This window comes from Sturnira hondurensis, unplaced genomic scaffold, assembly GCF_014824575.4.
Source record: "Sturnira hondurensis isolate 20B ecotype Veracruz unplaced genomic scaffold, ASM1482457v3 Scaffold0004136, whole genome shotgun sequence".
Taxonomy (NCBI): Eukaryota; Metazoa; Chordata; class Mammalia; order Chiroptera; family Phyllostomidae; genus Sturnira; species Sturnira hondurensis.
Window position 1 is genome coordinate 4,590,063 of NW_028076767.1, and position 17,496 is coordinate 4,607,558.

Below are 17,496 nucleotides of genomic sequence, written 5' to 3' on the forward strand. Positions count from 1 at the left end.
ATGAAAAATACCTAGAATATTACACTAACAATCATAATTTCTGGTGACATCATAAAATCAAAAGATACAATTACTGTTGTCATTAATATGATCTTTAATAAATGGAATAATGCACCATTTACAGCAAGCCTTTTTTAAACCTAAAGAACTGTCTTAAAATCTCCTTCTCCAATGTCTCTATATCAATACAATCTTTTTGTTTAGGTTTATATATATCAAAGCATTACTTACAATTATTCATAGAAAACTCTTTAGTGGCTTAATGTCAGCTTTCATAGTGGCATCCATAGATAATACAAAAGAAAAGTGATTTGCTTTATTTCATACACTGACCCATCAAACACAACTTATACAGCATAGCAAGGTCTCAGACAGCTTATACAAAAGCAAAATAACTGAAATTATTCATAAATTCATATATGATATTTTATCTGTAATATAAGAGCAAAACACACCAACGAAAGATACCCGTTAACAAGAAAGAGGGTTCTGAGGAACTGACAATATTTTTCAGCCTTTCTTATTTGAGAAAAGCACCCTCAGAAATGAATACTCTGTAGCTTACCTCTCATGTCTATTCAGAAAAGCATGGCAGCTACACATCTCCGTGCTCAGCTACAACACCCTAAGTTAGTGTATTTTACAATTATTCACTTATCTTCATTTGAAAACTATCAACAGAAAATTAAGGATGATTCCAGCTTATAAGAACACTTATACAATATAATCTCCATGACAACAAGGTATACAAAAACTGTTTAAATAAATAAATGTGACTAGAAAAAGAAAAGCCACAGAAGCCAAGCAATTCAATGTTAAACTAGGACCTATCTTTGAATTGCATCTTTTAGTAATTTAGTTTTCTCTTATTGTTAAAATTCTTTAAAAATGTGTTTCCCTACCACACTTACAAGGATTGGTAATAAAGTGGAGAGCCTGAGACAAGAGACTCATTACAAATAACTTTACTGCTAGGATTTTAAGTATATACCATACCAATTTGGGGCCTGAACTTACCTTTTAAAGAAAAGTTTCATTTGGATCTAACAATGGGATAATTAGGTTACCATAAGTTACCTTCTCAAAATCACCTAACCTGTTACTAAAGCCATAATTCAACAATTCACTTTTAGAAGAGTTTTATAATGTTAAATTACCTCCTGAGAAAACATTACCTCAGAGGAAGTACCTTACTAAGTTCTCCCATTAAAAAATAAAATAATTTTTCCCATCATATACAACCATTTGACCAAAGAACAGAAATGATTTGAGGATGGTGCTTCAATTCTAAGACCTAAATATGCTGCTACATGTAGCCAAGTAGTTGAATCATTTCCATCTCTCTTCAGTAATTATAGAACTGGGCATGTTTTTCTGCTTAATGATATTGTGTCTATGTAAATTAAGTAAAATTATAATATGAAACATTAAATGAACTGTGTGCAACCAACACTTTTAAATAGTCAACTGGATTTAATTGCTTGTTTACTACCAATTAAAGTTTTGCAATGTGCAAAGGGATGAAAGGGGCCCTGAGTTTTTAAGTAATAATTATGTTTTTAGAGTGAGTCTAAACAGGAAGATATTTCTGAAATCTTAAAAGTACACATAACATAAAAATAAAACATATTACCTTTTAAAACAACAAAAAACCACATTGTAGTTTAAAAGTTATTTGCTTTAAAATTCAGTCATAAACTGAACACTCTAATGATGTGATTTGTTTCTAAAGACTCCTCCTCTCTTATCCAGCTTTTAAAATCTGGGTTTCAAATTAAGTTTAAGAAATGACTGTTACATGTTTAATAACAACACTACAAACATCAAGTAATAACAGAATTGGAATTTTAAAGATATGATAGATTTATTTGGGGCATAATTTTAATACACAGCATAAATTCTTCTTACATATTTACTTTCAAATGCATCAGCCATGAGATAAAATCCTAAATTTTACTTTATATTCACAAACACTCAACTTTAACCAGTCACTTAAATGAAAGCTCTTATGGTCTAGTCTATGTTCAAAACAATAAGTATTTCAAAAGTGGTCTGCAAAAATGTTCATAGATAGGATCATTGTAGGATTTGCTTTTGAAAGTTAACTTTGTGTTTAATATTTGATACAAATAAATATGTAAAACACATGTTTTATGTGGCTCAATCATAATGCTAAGGTTGCTGCAATATAGATTAAATGATATACAATTCTGTATGCATGGCTTTTTAGTTATAACTAATTAGGATATAAAATCTAAAACTCAACAATTTAACAGAAAATGTTAGATGATACAAAAATTAAGTGATTTGCTGACAATTTGATGGCTCCATTGTCAAATGGTAACATTCTAATTCTCAGTTCTATCTTATTGAACTATTAACTGGAGTAATAAACTTGAATATAAATGAAATATAATTTTAGTGTTTTTAAATATAAAGTTATTAAAATAGGACAGGATAAAATGCTAAAGGAACTGAAACAATTTTGTCTGAAGAACTGAGACTGAAGGACTGAGAAGGTGAAGCATATGGAAGAAGAACAATGTTAAGAGGATAGCCTATAGCTTTTTTTTTCTATTGGATAAGAGAAATGGGTATAAAATGAAAACAGGAGAGAAGCAGAATAGATAGGAAAAAAAACTTTCCTGACACAGAAGATTGTGAGTCACATATCCAAGAGATAGAATAAGTCAGACACAAACTAAGATGTGATTGAAGGAAAGTAATGCTTAGGTGCACTAGAAAATACTTTCTTCTGTTAGTTTAATCTAGGAACCTGTAAAAGGCCTTCTTTTGATAGTAATGTTTGTGTAATTAACTCAACTGTAATCTGCCAGATTTATTTAATCAGGGACTATATTTAGGAATGGTCATGCAAGGTAGTTTTGGCTAAAGTTTGCAAAGTTCAGAATCTAAAAGTTAAAATGCAATTATATCTACTGAAGAGCAAACTGACAGTGAAAGATATGAATATTCAGAAATATTCTAGTCTGAAAAGACTTCTGGGGTGTATGTGGGAATGTTATGCAATTTCTAGAGTTAACTGGTCTAGACAATCAACTAACGATTGTAACTTTAGGGAGTAGCTTGAGAGAGAAAGTAATGTATAAAGCAATCTGAATACTTAATGTAATTACCTGCACTTCACTGGTAATAAGTTCAACATAAATATTTAAAAGTTGTATAGAAATATAAGGAATCTCAAATTTTAGGAACTACCTTCAATGAAATATTCATTTCCAAAAATATGAAAAAAGAAATAAAAAGTTTATTAAAATATATTTCCACTTTAAATGACTTTGAAAAGAGAGGTTTACAGAGAATGGACAGTAAATAGCTTCAGCCTATCAGATATCCCATATGGCTTTAGAAGCTAAATTTGAAAATATTTTAAACAAAAACACTTGTCAAATTTTGTGTTAATTCCCACAGAAACACATATTTGAGTGTTCCTACCTTTCTTTGTTTTCACTTTCAGAACCAATGTACATTTTCTGGAACATGCAGATACATGTAAGGAAACTATATAAATTGTTTTATTAGAAGGACATTATCCCTGTATCCTTCCTACATCCTCCTCAATTTGTTTTCTGGATTAGTAAAATTTTCTAAAGTCACTAAAAGCAGAAATTTTCAAGATGGAGTCAAAGGATTGTTGAAACTAAAAGTCCATGCTAAATTAATTCCTCCAAATCAAGTATGGAAACAATTTATGAAAAAAAATCTGTTCCCATAAGCCACCTTCACTTTACCTTTAACATTTAATTTACCTTAGTTATTCAATATAAGAATGGTGAAGAGAATTGAAATGATTTTAAGATCATGATGACAGATACGGGATTGAATTTTGTCTTAAATTAGTAATTATTTCTTAAGCAACAAACAGCATTGATAAATCTATACACTTTCTATGGCTGCCTAACTTTTAAAGTCATTAAGGTATCTGGTTTTGGCTTATATACAAGCCACAGTTGTGCTGGAGTATAATGGCTAGATTTCTCACAAAATGTCAGTATATTATACATCCTGTCATACAGTATGTAGGTTATTTGGTATGGATGAGAGATGTGGAGAGAGGCACACCTAGGTTAAAATCCATCTTTGTCTGTTACCAGATGTTGATCTAGGGCAAATTGCTTAGTTTCTCCTGGCTTTAGTTTACTCATCAGTAAAGGGGGCATATTAACTATAATCCTTATATGGTTGCTATGAGGACTAAAAAGCAGTGTTTGTATAACCCAACATTCAGCATACAACAAATGGTCAATTAGTATATTTCACTCCTGCACCCTCCCAAAACTTTTTTATGATATCAGGGTTTCCCCCCACCCCGAATTATGCATTTTAAAATGGGAAATGTTTTTAGGACTAATTAAATCATTTTTGTCTACACACAATTTAAATCAAGTTTTTTCAATGGTATACAAGTACAATAGTTAAGGGAATATTAGACTTTGATTATCTATTATTATGCTTTTAAGGTTGTAATACTCTCTTACAAATGAATTTAAGAGTTTTCATTAATAGCCTTTTATTTGAAAGTAATAACATTTTTATACATGCAAGATATTGTGATTAGCAGTTATAAATTATTAGCTTTAAGAAACATTTATTATTAAATGAATAAAATTGGCAAGTATTTTAAGTAATTTTGTTTGCTTGTATATTATAAACAGATTCTAAAAGTAAATCAGTCTGATATACAATTTAAAATTTACTAAAATCATCTACACTTTCTACTACTTTTTTAAAGAGTCTACTAAAAAACTGGGGAAGGAAATTATTTATTTTAAACATTCTTGCGTTAAATGGGATACTATAAGGAATTCTTTGAATCTGGTATGTTAACTTTTAAAAGTATTTTATTACTAAACACCAAAAATGTTGGAGAACTTAAGATCAACTGGCCCAAACACAAAGTATAGTGGAATGAAAGATAACTCTTCCTCTGTGAGGAAAAAAATCAGACCTCAAAGGGTCACTTACCCTCAATGCTTCTATTTGAAGAAGGACTATCATTTATTTTTATTTGAAGATGTCCTATAGGTGTTTGAAAATAATGTTCTGAAACACAATTAAAAGTCAAGGAAACTAAGAAAAAATTTACTGGGAAAGATACGAATAATTTGTTATGTGATAAAATAGTTAACTAAATGTAAAACATTTTATGCCAGAAGATTGAACATATATTAAAGGTCTGAATCAAAATAAGGGCTAATGAAACATAAAAGGTGGAAATACTAGGCATTAACAAAAGAATCTTAGCTAAGAATTCAAAACTCTGTTCAGCAATCTAGCTGAATAAAAGCTAAGTGCTATAATATCTGACTCAAGAACATAGTAAGTGGCAAACAAAAGACGGCTTATATATAAATCCTAAGTATTTTGAACAGCAAATTTGGAAATATAGGCTGTTTTTAACTAAATGATGGCAGAGGAATATGAGTAAGAAAATATTTTTCAGGGGATTTTTGTTTTCTCTTAGCTTTTTATCCCCCAGAGAAGTCCTAGAACTTAATTAGATAATGAGTACTAAGTACTCCAAAAATGTGTAAAAAATAAGATTTATCACTGTTTGCAAATTGATAGAAAATAATTTGTGCTTATAAAAAAAGTCCCTTATTTGACATAAAGTGCTTTATTTAAAAAAATGCAGAGGTGGTTGTTTTAGAGATGATTATGAGTAATGAAGAAGCAAAAGAAGCTTCAAAAAAGTATGATTTGAGAGATACATAACATGTTATCACTAAAAGGCATATTCCAATATAAATAATAAATGCTGCTCATATAGCAAAAATCATGTGAAAACTGGCAAAAGGAGAAATTATGAAAATAGTAGTAGTAAAAAAACAGTTTTGACAAGAAAGAGGTAAGTCTCTAGCTGCTCAAAGATGATAGTTTAGGCAGCAATCCTTCCTTTCACAGGGATTTGGCATGCCAGTTGAATGATTTTTTCCACACAGTGTTTTAGGTCATGGGAAGAGGAGAGGAATCTTTTTCAGTCACAAGGCATTGCTTGGGAAGAGGATATAAAGACACTACAGGTTCAAAACTATGGATTACTTTTGAAGTTATTTTAAACAGGAAATGTAATTTTATTTGAGTCAAAGGTTGCTTATTCAGAGAATAAAGAATATAACACTATATTGCCTTAACCATCTACCTACTTAAAAATTCCATATAAGTATAACTATATACGTTTTCTGATAAAAATGTGCTTCTTAAATAAATGAAAATGAAATATAACATACATATAAAAATAAAATAAAAGAGAAAAGGTTAATATTTGACTTCTACTTTGTTCTATGCTCTCTTATGAACTTCCAAAACCAGAACCAAGTATGTTTATTAAAATGCCTGGAAGGAAATGTTTAGGATTTGGAAGGTTAAAAGCATTTCAAATTAGGTTTGGTAGTTCCATCTTTACAGCCCTTTGAGACATTGTTTCTGCATTTTTCATAAGGAGAGAAGAAGCAAAAAATCAGGTTTCTCTTCCTCAAAATTCACCATCATAGAGCAGACCTGACAGAAGTATGGAGGAGAGAAATGTTCATATTTTGGAAGAATGTGTGCTCTATTAGAAAGAGAGCTTACAAGAAAGCTTATTTGTGGCCTATAGACTATTGCACATTCAAACAAACACAAGGGAAAAGAATGTCCAACAGATAATATGTTAGGAACGTATCAACATGTAAAATAAACTAGCTTGTGCCCAGAAATAAAATATGGATACCAGACACCACTGAAGTCAAACCTGTCTTAATCTGCTTCTATTTTAATGACCTTTAGAAATTATTTCAAACTGATTATCAGTAATACATTGTTTTTGCTTTTTTTCTTAAAAAAATATTTTGAGACCACTTTTGATATACACACACATAATTCTGTGGTCATAACAGACAAATATAACTTTAGCAAGACTAAACAAAAGTGCAAAACTTAAAAAAACAAAATTAAAAAATATGGAAGCATAAGCTAAATTTTCTGCATAGCTGAAATCTATTTAAAGCAAGTCCTTATTGTAGGGGTAGGAGGGGGTACTGACAGAAAGATAAAGCAGTTTAAAAAAAAAGTCTTCTGCATGTTTAAATGATGCAAAAAATAATTTCACTCCATAGGCCTGAAAACATCTCACAGACAGTTCATTCCTATATCTTTAGACACCATGGTTGTAGCAGTGCCTCCTTCTGCAAGGTAAACAGCGGTGCTAGATTTGGAATGAACTGCTCTGTCACTGCCATTGTTGTTGACCTCACAGTCCAGTTGTTCAGTGGAGATAACCCAGGTGGAAGGGCGCCACCGCTTCAGAGAATAAGGAGTTTTCACACGTTTCTTGATCTTTTCACCAGATCCTGTTTTGCCATCTTGTGTTGACTCACCTACTAAAAAAAAAAAAAAAAAAAGTGCAGAAAAATGAACTATTATGTAAAGAAACTATTAAAAAGTAAAAAGTTANTAAAAAAAAAAAAAAAAGTGCAGAAAAATTAACTATTATGTAAAGAAACTATTAAAAAGTAAAAAGTTAGGATTACAACTCAAAACAGGTCAAACTAATGTCTGTAGAAGGTGCTAATGGACATTTCTTGAAATTGATGATGCCAGACAATATTTTCCAAGGCAAAAATTAAATGACTTATTTTTGAGACTCTTAAAGCCCAATGTTTTTATAATCAGTTAAATTATTCTATAGGACAAAGAAAAAATATTTAAAAACCACAAAAAGCAAAAACAGAGGAAAATATTCAAAGTTCTCAGCTGTACTCTCAAATTTTTTGGTTACTGGTAGCAATCCTAACTTGGCAAAATGCATTTAATCATTCAACTTAATGCTCAAAGTGAATCGAATTATAAAGGCACTTGGCATATGATATTTTACATAAGAATTACATAAATTCTGGAATACAAATTTTCTGATAATTCCCTCTTCCCATACTTGACAAGACATTTTACTGATCTGGAGCCCTGCCATAGGTGAAGGGGTCTATAATACAAACCACTCAAGCAAGAGGCTAGATTCTACTGCTCAGTTTTTGATAGCTGAAAATACCTTTCAGCCCATTTTGTAGTCTTTGACAACAACCACAAAACATGGCTTTGTTTTTCCCTGTAAGTGCTGTCTGTCTAAAAGAGAAATTATTTTGTGTAATGATGACTGTTATAGATTCTGGTGAGCTCTCTAAGTATCCCTTTAGGGCCAGAAACCAAGTATCACGTTATTTGTTTAAGTTGTTAGGGGGCCCATAGTACAAGCGCTATAGTCACATGAGAGACTCAACATATAACTCTTGGGGGAAAATAACAATAAAAAACCAACAGCAATTTTATAGTGACTTCTCTGAATTTTCTCTGGACTTTCAAGATTTATTAAGCCTGATAAAATCTAAATGTATATATAATAGATATTAATATACTCAACAAACTTTCAAAAATTATACTGACACCATTTTACTTGGAGGTTATAATTGTTGAGTATTTATTTACCTTAACCATTCATAGCAAATATGAGTTGCACTACAAATCAGCAGCTACCTAAAGCACATATTACATTGGTACTTACTCTATTGGATACTTATTTTTTAATTATCAACAACAAAAAAATACTTTTTTCTTTACAATAATCTAATTGCTTTTGAGGCCCAGCCAAATAGCTTATTTATTTCTAAAAGTGGTAAAAATAAAAAATCGCTAGTTGAAACACAATCTGATTCTAAGTAGTTACTTAAAATGGTCCCAAAAGACAAGCAGGAGAGATTACACGACCCTGTCCACTTACATTGCAAACCACTGTCATCAAGGACATTTGTGGCCGAAAGATCCAAAGAATTAGGCCTCTGTGCTCTTCTGGGTTTTGATGGTCCAGGATCTGCTACTGTGCTTGGAACACCCTGTGCAAGAACATCTTGCTCTAAACATGGATTACTGTTGTTGTTATTAGAATTAGTTCGGCCACCTTCCAGTGGACGTTCTCTCCTGTCCACAAGACGATCCAGAATACCCTCATCATGGCCAGCTTGTTGCTCTCGCCTCAATAAAGGTTCATGCTCATCAGGACTGGAGTTAATATTCAGCCTGGTATCCTCACCAATAAATTGATTCTGCAGCATTTCTTGGGCCCTAAGTGCCACTGTGTTGGCAGTCTGGCCAGATGGTACTGCCCCATTGGCATACTGAGCAGTGGCAGCATGGGAGTTAACACTGTGGTTTCTACCTGCCACACCATTCATGGTGACCGTAACCACATGAGGTTCTACAGCATTAATTGTATTCATCTTAGCAACTCCAGTTTCTACTTGCTTCAAATTGGATTTGTGCTTGCTGCCAAATTTCAGACGGGGCTCCTTTGTTGAATTTTTGGTGTTCAAAGGCAAACTAGTAGGTCTCTTAGGAAGGTTCTGTTGCTTGGGGAGAGGATAGAGCTGAGCAGGTGGGACATCAGGAATTAAACATGCTTGGCCATTGGCAGCCTGTGTGAAGTCCTGCTGTCCAGTCACTTCTACTGCAAGCTTTATTAGTGGGTAAAGCAAGCTAGAACTGGTACTGCTCAGTGGGTCTGGCCCACTGAACTGTTTAAGAGAATGCTCCATGAGATTCTCATCAGAACTTTCCTTGAGGTTCTTATCAACTTCTTTTGGGTCTAGCTTGTTGGTCTCCAAGTCTTCTTCTGTCAGCTGTAAGCAGACAGGGGTTGGCTGTGAAATATTTGTGGCATGAAGATTCGTTTCATCTGGGTATGGCATCTCAGATATAGTGGTCATGCCAGTGCTTGGAGTGAGGCCAGTGGTGTTTGTGGTGGTTGTGTTGGTGGACAGGCTGGTGACACTCGTTTCAGGGCTGGGGATTCGAGCTTGTGCTTGCTGTCGTTCATAGTTAATTGAGTTTCGGTTCTTTTCCCCTGTAGTCAAAGGTGTGCTAGACATTGAATGCTCAGAGGAAATATTCTTCACAATGCTGTCAGTGTGATGGATGGAGTCTTCAATGTATGAGGAAGAAGAATAATCTGGATAAGGGCCAATCTTTGGCACACGCCTATTGTGTGAAAGGTTGCTTAAAGAAAGAAAAAAAATGACATATTGACAATGTACACTTATGACAAACTGACTCTCCAAATTTAACATCTCTGATTTTAAAGTAAACTGCTTTTTATTTTATTCCTAATCCACATCATTGTAGAGGTTACTTAAAAATTCTAATCAAATAATCAAATGTCAATTAATAACTTACTAAATGCTAATTTTATGATTTAAGCCTACTGAAAAATCTATGCAGATTTAGATGTAATATTTATAGTTATTCATTATTTTGTTTTACAGAAGTTACTGAAAAATCTCTCCTACAGTTTTGCAATATTACCAAATATATTTTTATGAATTATATACTTATACAACCAGACATAAAGTTTCATGAGAGGAAGAACCATGACATATATTTCTTTTGTATGCTCATTATTCTGGATACATAGTGCTATTAAACAAGTATGTTACCAATTAAGTTCCAGTGGCCAAATGGTAACAACTAATAGGTTGTTCCAAAGTGCTTCCATTAAAAGGCACAGTCTATCAATGGAATATATCTTCCTGGGTAGACTGAGCCATATCAATGAACGTCCTAGAGCCTAGAGTATAATGCAGAATGTAACACTCAGATAAAGGATCAAAGATTCAGAAATGTTCTCCAGTTATCAAGGGCTCTTCATAGTCATTGGCACAATTGGCACAACTTGAGAGTGATGGTTTTTGAGCATATCATTGTAATATATTTGTTATTAAAAATAAAAACCAGGGTTAGCTTTAACAATCAAAGTGTAAACACTAGGAATATTAATAGATGCAAGTGTTGTAGGAGGAAAGCAACAGCTAAAGGAGAGGAAGTGCTACAAAGGAAGACTGATGAAGTTATGAGAAGAATGAAAGGAAGGGAAAGGAAGAAGTAAACAGCTGATACACTGCATAAGAAAAGGAAGTTCAGTAGGTATGGAGGGTAAGAGTCAATACAATGAAACCTAGAGTGGAATGACTGGCATGAACTATGATTTAAGGGAAACTACTTAGAAGTGGCAGATCATTAGATGAAGCATGTAAGAGACTGAGACGAATGACACAGAAGGCACAAGGGAGAGTACCACAGTTTCTTCTTACTATTTAACGAAAGTTCAAAAACACTTAAAGAGCCGATTCTTGAGAGAGGTACAAATAGCATACTAGAACATACAGATAATACAGAGATAAGGTGGGAAGAAAGCAGAAAGCAGAAGACTATCCTTAGGTACATGTAAAGTGAGAAAATTGATGTTTACAATTGCTACTTTCTACCTTCCTTGATTTGCTGATATAGAAAGCATGAAAGTTTATATACTGAAGATACTTTAACCTAAACATAGGTAGTATAAACCCAATTTTGGACTTATAGTTCATAATACAAATTATTCTTAGAAGTCAGAACAATAGAAAACAGCACAGAAAATTATTCAAGAATCAAGTGTATTTTTATCTCAATTTTTTTCTGGTAACTTTCCCCTTAATACCTTTCTGAAAAATTATAACTTGTATTAGATAAAATGACTAATTTGTGGGAACACTTTTTCTCTAATCATGAAAAAAAGGAACAGGCGACACCAGTCTGAAAGTTCTAAGTTTCAGGAATTTTTTTAAAAAGTCCATGCACCGAATATAGGAGCACCCAAATATATAGAGAAAATCTTAGAGGACTTCAAAAAAGATATTGACAACAACACAATTATAGTATGGGATTTTAACACCCCACTGTCAAAAATGGATAGATCTTCCAAACAAAATATCAACAAGGATACTGTGGCACTGAAAACCACCCTAGATGAAATGGACTTAACTGATATACATAGAGTCCTTCATCCCAGAGAAGCTAAATACACATTCTTTTCAAATGCACATGGAATATTTTCAAAGATAGACCACATGATAGGACACAAAATGAGCCTCAACAAATTCAAGAAAATTGAAATCATACCAAGCATTTTCTCTGACCACAAGGGACTGAAACTGGAAACCAACCCCAAAGGAAAAAACCCCAAACACCCAAAATCATGGAGATTGAATGGCATGCTATTAAACAACGAATGGGTCAAGAATGAAATTAAGGAAGAAATCAAAGAGTTTCTGGAAACAAATGAAAATGAACTCGCGAAACCCAAAACTTATGGGACACAGCAAAGGCAGTCCTGAGAGGGAAGTTCATAGCAATACAGGCTTACCTAAAAAAGATATAAACATTTCAAACAACCTAACCCTACGCCTACAAGAACTCGAGGAAGAACAACAAAGACAGCCCAGAGCAAGTAGAAGGAAGGAAATAACCAAGATCAGAGCAAAATTAAATGACATAGAGACTAAAAAAGCACAATTCTAAGAATCAGTGAATCCAGGAGCTGGTTTTTTGAAAAGATAAACAGAACAGACAAGCCTTTAAGCAGGCTCATCAAGAAAGAAGAGAGAGGACCCAAATAAACACAATCAGAAATGAAAGAGGAGAGATTACAACTAACAACAGAAATACAAAGGACTGTAAGAAATTACTATGAAGAACTGTATGCCAAGAAATTTGAAAACCTAGGTGAAATGGACAAATTTCTAGAAAAATATAATCTTCCAAAACTCAATGAAGAAGCAGAAAGTCTGAACAGACCAATATCAGCAGATGAAATTGAAGCAGTGATCAAAGAACTCCCAATACACAAAAGCCTTGGACCAGATGGGTTCACAAGAGAATTCTACAAAGCATTTAAGGACGAGCTAATCCCTATTCTTCACAGACTATTCCAAAAGATCCAAAATGATGGAAGACTCTCAAACTCTTTTTATGAAGCCAGCATCATCCTAATCCCAAAACCAGATAAAGACACAACAAAGAAAGAAAACTTCAGGCCAATATCGCTGATGAACCTAGATGCTAAAATCCTCAATAAAATATTGGCAAATCGCATCCAACAATACATTAAAAAGATCATACACCACGACCAAGCAGGATTCATCCAGAGGATGCAAGGATGGTTCAATATTCGGAAATCAGTAAATGTAATACATCACATAAACAAAAGCAAACACAAAAATCATATCAATAGATGTGGAAAAAGCTTTTGATAAGGTACAACACTCATTTATGATAAAAACACTTAGCAAACTGGAAATACAGGGAGCATTTCTCAATATAATAAAGGCCATATATGAGAGACCTACAGCCAACATCATACTCAATGGGCAAAAACTAAAATCTTTTCCACTAAGGTCAGGAACAAGACAAGGTTGTCCACTTTCACCACTTCTATTCAATATAGTATTCGAAGTTTTAGCCACAGCGATCAGACAAGAAAAAAAAATAAAAGGCATCCAAATCGGAAAGGAGGAAACAAAACTGGCACTGTTTGAAGATGACATGATAGTGCACATGGAAAATCCTATAAACTCTACCCAAAAACTGCTCGACCTAATAAATGAATTTGGCAAAACAGCGGGATACAAAGTCAATATCCAGAAATCAAAGGCATTTCTGTACACTAACAATGAAACAGCAGAAGCAGAAGTCAAGAAAAAAATCCCATTTGATATAGCAAAAAGAAAAACAAAATATCTGGGAATAAACCTAACCAAGGAGGTAAATGACCTGTATGCAGAAAACTACACAACACTGAAGAAAGAAATCGAGGAGGACACAAACAAATGGAAACATATACTGTTTTCATGGACTGGAAGAATTAACATCATCAAAATGTCCATACTACCCACAGCAATTTACAGATTCAATGCAATACCTATTAGAGTACCAATGGCATATTTCATAGAACAAACACTTTGAAAATTTACATGGAACCATAAATGACCCCAAATAACAGCTGCAATTTTGAGAAATAAGAACAAGTAGGAGGGATCACAATACCTGATACCAAACTGTACTACAAGGCCACTGTAATCAAAACAGCCTGGTACTGGCATAAAAACAGGCACATAGACCAATGGAACACAACAGAGAGCCCAGAAATAAACCCAACTCTCTACAGTCAATTAATATTTGACAAAGGGGGCAGCAGCATAAAATGGAGCAAAGACAGCCTCTTCAACAAATGGTGTTGGGAAAACTAGACAGTTGCATGCAAAAAAATGAAACTCAAGCACCAACTTATACCATAGGCAAAAATAAATTCAAGGTGGATAAAAGGTTTAAATGTAAGTTGTGACACCATAAAAGTCCTAGAGAAGAACATAGACAGGAAAATCTCAAATATTCCACACAGTAATACTTTCACTGATATGTCCCCTAGAGTAAGAGACATAAAGGAAAGAATAAATAAATGGGATCTCATCAAAACAAAAAGCTTCTGCACAACTAAAGAAAACAATATTAAAATAAAAAGAGAACCAACTGTATGGGAAAACATATTTGCCAATGAGACCTCAGACAAGGGTTTGATCTCCAAAATATATAAAGAACTCACATGACTCCACTCTAAGAAGACAAGCAACCCAATTAAAAAATGGACAAGGGAGTTGAACAGACACTTATCCAAGGAGGACATACAGAGGGTCCAGAGACATATGAAAGGATGCTCAGTATCACTAGCCATCAGAGAAATGCAACCTAAAACCACAATGAGATACCACCTTACACCAGTCAGAATGGCCATCATAAACAAAGCAACAAACAACAAATGTTGGAGAGGTTGTGGGGAAAAGGGGACCCTAGTTCACTGTTGATGAGATTGCAGACTGGTACAACTATTATGGAAAACAGTATGGAATTGTCTAAGAAAACTAAAAATGAATATGCCTTTTGACCCAGCAATTCCATTGCTAGGAGTATATCCTAAGAACCCTGATACACCAATCCAAAAGAACCTATGCACCCCGATGTTCATAGCAGCACAATTTACGATAGCCAAGAGTTGGAAGCAACCTAGGGGCCCATCAGTAAATTAGTGGTTGCAAAAGCTATGGTACATTTACACAATGGAATTCTATGCAGTAGAAAGAAAGAAGGAGCTAGTACCCTCTGCAACAGCATGGACGGAAGTGGAAAGCATTATGCTGAGTGAAATAAGCCAGGCAGTGAAAGACAAATACCATATGATCTCACCTTTAATAGGAACCTAAAGAAGAAAACAAGCAAATAAGCAAAATATAACTAAAGACACTGAAATACAGAACAGGCTGACAGGGACCAGAGGGGAGGGAATTTCAGGGGAAAAGGAGAAGGATTCACAGGATCAAGTATAAAGGACACATGGACAACAACTAAGGGGGGTGGAAATGGGAGGGAGGTGGGGAGCACTGGGGGGGGTAGGCTAGGATGGGAGTAAAAGACAGAAAAGTGTACTTGAACAATAATTAAATAAAAAAGAAAAAAACTATGGTACATTTACACAGTGGAATTCTATGTAACAGAAAGAAAGGAGGAGTTCCTACCCTTTGCAGTAGCAGGGATGGAACTGGAGAGCATTTATGCTAAGTGAAATAATCCAGGCAGTGAAAGACAAATGCCATATGATCTCACCTTTAACAGGAACCTAATCAACAAAACGAATAAGGAAACAAAATACAACCAAAGACATTGAAGTTGAGAACTGGCCCACAGTGACCAGGCGGGGGGTGGGGGGATAAGGGGGGAAAGGGGTGAGGGGTTTGCAGGAGGTGGGGGCGGGATGTGGGGAGGCCTGGAGTGGTGGGAAGGGGTTGGCGGGGGGGGGGGGAAGCAGAAAACTGTACTTGAACAATAAAAAAATGTAAAAAAAAAAGTCCTTTTAACCCTGACAGGTGTGGCTCAGTTGGGTGGGCATGTTTCTGCTAAGCGAAAGGTCACTGGTTTGATTCCCTGTCAGGGCACAAGCCTGGGTTACAGGTTTGGTCCCTCCCCTTCTCTCTAAAAATAAATAAAATTTAAAAAGTAAGTCCTTTTATTTAGAACCAAAATTCATAGTTCTAACAAAAAAGTCTCATAAAATAATGCTCATGATGGGATGGAAAGATCTTATGAATTGCTCTCATGTAAAAGTAGTAGTAGTATATTCTCTAAGAAAGAGCACTGGATAAGAAGTCTAGAAGCAACAGTCTCCAGTGAAACAAGTTAGATGCATAGGCAAGGTAATAGTTCCATTTTCTTTAAACAAACAAACAAACAAAAAAACAAACAAAATAGCAGAGGAAGGAGGAATAATAATAACAAAGGATAAATATGACAATATATATATAGAAGTGCTTATATACTTTTGTAAATATGAAAACCTTTATTATTGTAGGGATGTTGGAGCATTAAAAGAGAAAAACTAACCTCTTTCACTATATCTTTAGATATTAAAACTCCACAGATTCCATTTTGCATTTATATCAAACAAAAACCTTTGGTAATAGAACAGGAATATTGAAAGAAAAAGTACAACTTTAGATTGGATAATTTCATCACTGCACTACTTGACTGGTTTAAGAGAATTTAATTCCTGTTCTCTATTTCATCTCAGTTTCTCAATACTGACTGATGGATGCCAAATCCCCTTGGTTCTTACCGCTCATTCTGCATAGCAGTAGACATTGGATTGACTGTTGGGCTCACGGATTTGTTTCTTTCCCATATCATCATAAGTTCAGCCATCCGCTCCTCAGCACACTGTGCAGTAAGCCGAGCCTCTGCATCCTGGTCCCAACAGTCTTCTATTGTCTCCTTGAGTGATCTCACTGCCTGTAATAAAGCGCATGTCAAACACTGTATCTTAAAAGAAAAAGTACTGAGTTTCTGAGTGACACGAGGTAGAAGAAATATCAATTTTCTTTAACAAATATTTGACATAGCTCTAATAAAATCTTTTTGACTTCAGAGATTTGTAAAGGGTCACATTTCTCAAGCAGTAAGTAGCAAGGAAGGAAGGAAGCTTTAACCTAACTCCTCACCTGAAAACATGTTTCCATTGATTTTTACAAAGGGAGGGAAGGAGGGAGGGAGGGAGACAGAGAGAGAGAGAAAGAGAGAGAGAGACATACATGTGATCTGAACACACCCCAGTTGGGAATCAAACCACAACCAGGAATTGGCAACCTTCTGGTTCACAGAATAATGCTCCAACCTAGCCACGTGGCCAAGGCTGTTACTAAGGCAAATACTGAGGCAAAAACAGATAAATACTTTGATAGGGAACTCTATATTGGAAATATATAAATAATGATATCTAATATTTGGGTAAAAAAGATTAAGGGGGTATCATTATTAACATTGATGAAGAAAGGCAAAAAAGAAAGAAAAGATAAACAAGAAACTTGAAAAATCTTTTCTACCTAATGACAGGAAAATACAAGTTGGGGTTCATGGGTGGGTCATAAAATCAGATTACTGGGTTGGGGCCAGATTTAAAATAAATGACTACTGAATCCCCAAAATAAAATACTCTAGACTAGAAAATAGAAAATACCAGGATATACAGTAGATAGTAAGATTAGCTTCTTACAATACCATGTCACATCATGTCATGATGTCAATATGTATACA

At 34.2% G+C, this 17,496-nt stretch overlaps 1 protein-coding gene across 2 annotated transcripts in view; it reads right to left on the reverse strand.

Moving 5' to 3' along the window:
* Positions 1-74: 74 nt before the first annotated feature.
* BMPR2 (bone morphogenetic protein receptor type 2) overlaps positions 75-17,496 on the reverse strand; it is a 149,532-nt gene continuing 132,110 nt past the window's right edge. The window contains exons 11-13 of one of the 2 annotated variants that reach the window (XM_037043586.1): positions 16,523-16,695; positions 8,774-10,044; positions 75-7,379 (exon numbers count right to left, since the gene is read on the reverse strand). In XM_037043586.1, coding sequence (XP_036899481.1) covers positions 7,132-7,379; positions 8,774-10,044; positions 16,523-16,695 — 1,692 coding nt within the window. In that variant the 3' untranslated portion in view covers positions 75-7,131. Of the gene's footprint in view, positions 7,383-8,773; positions 10,045-16,522; positions 16,696-17,496 lie in introns of both variants that reach the window. The other variant, XM_037043585.1, reaches the window with a different exon arrangement.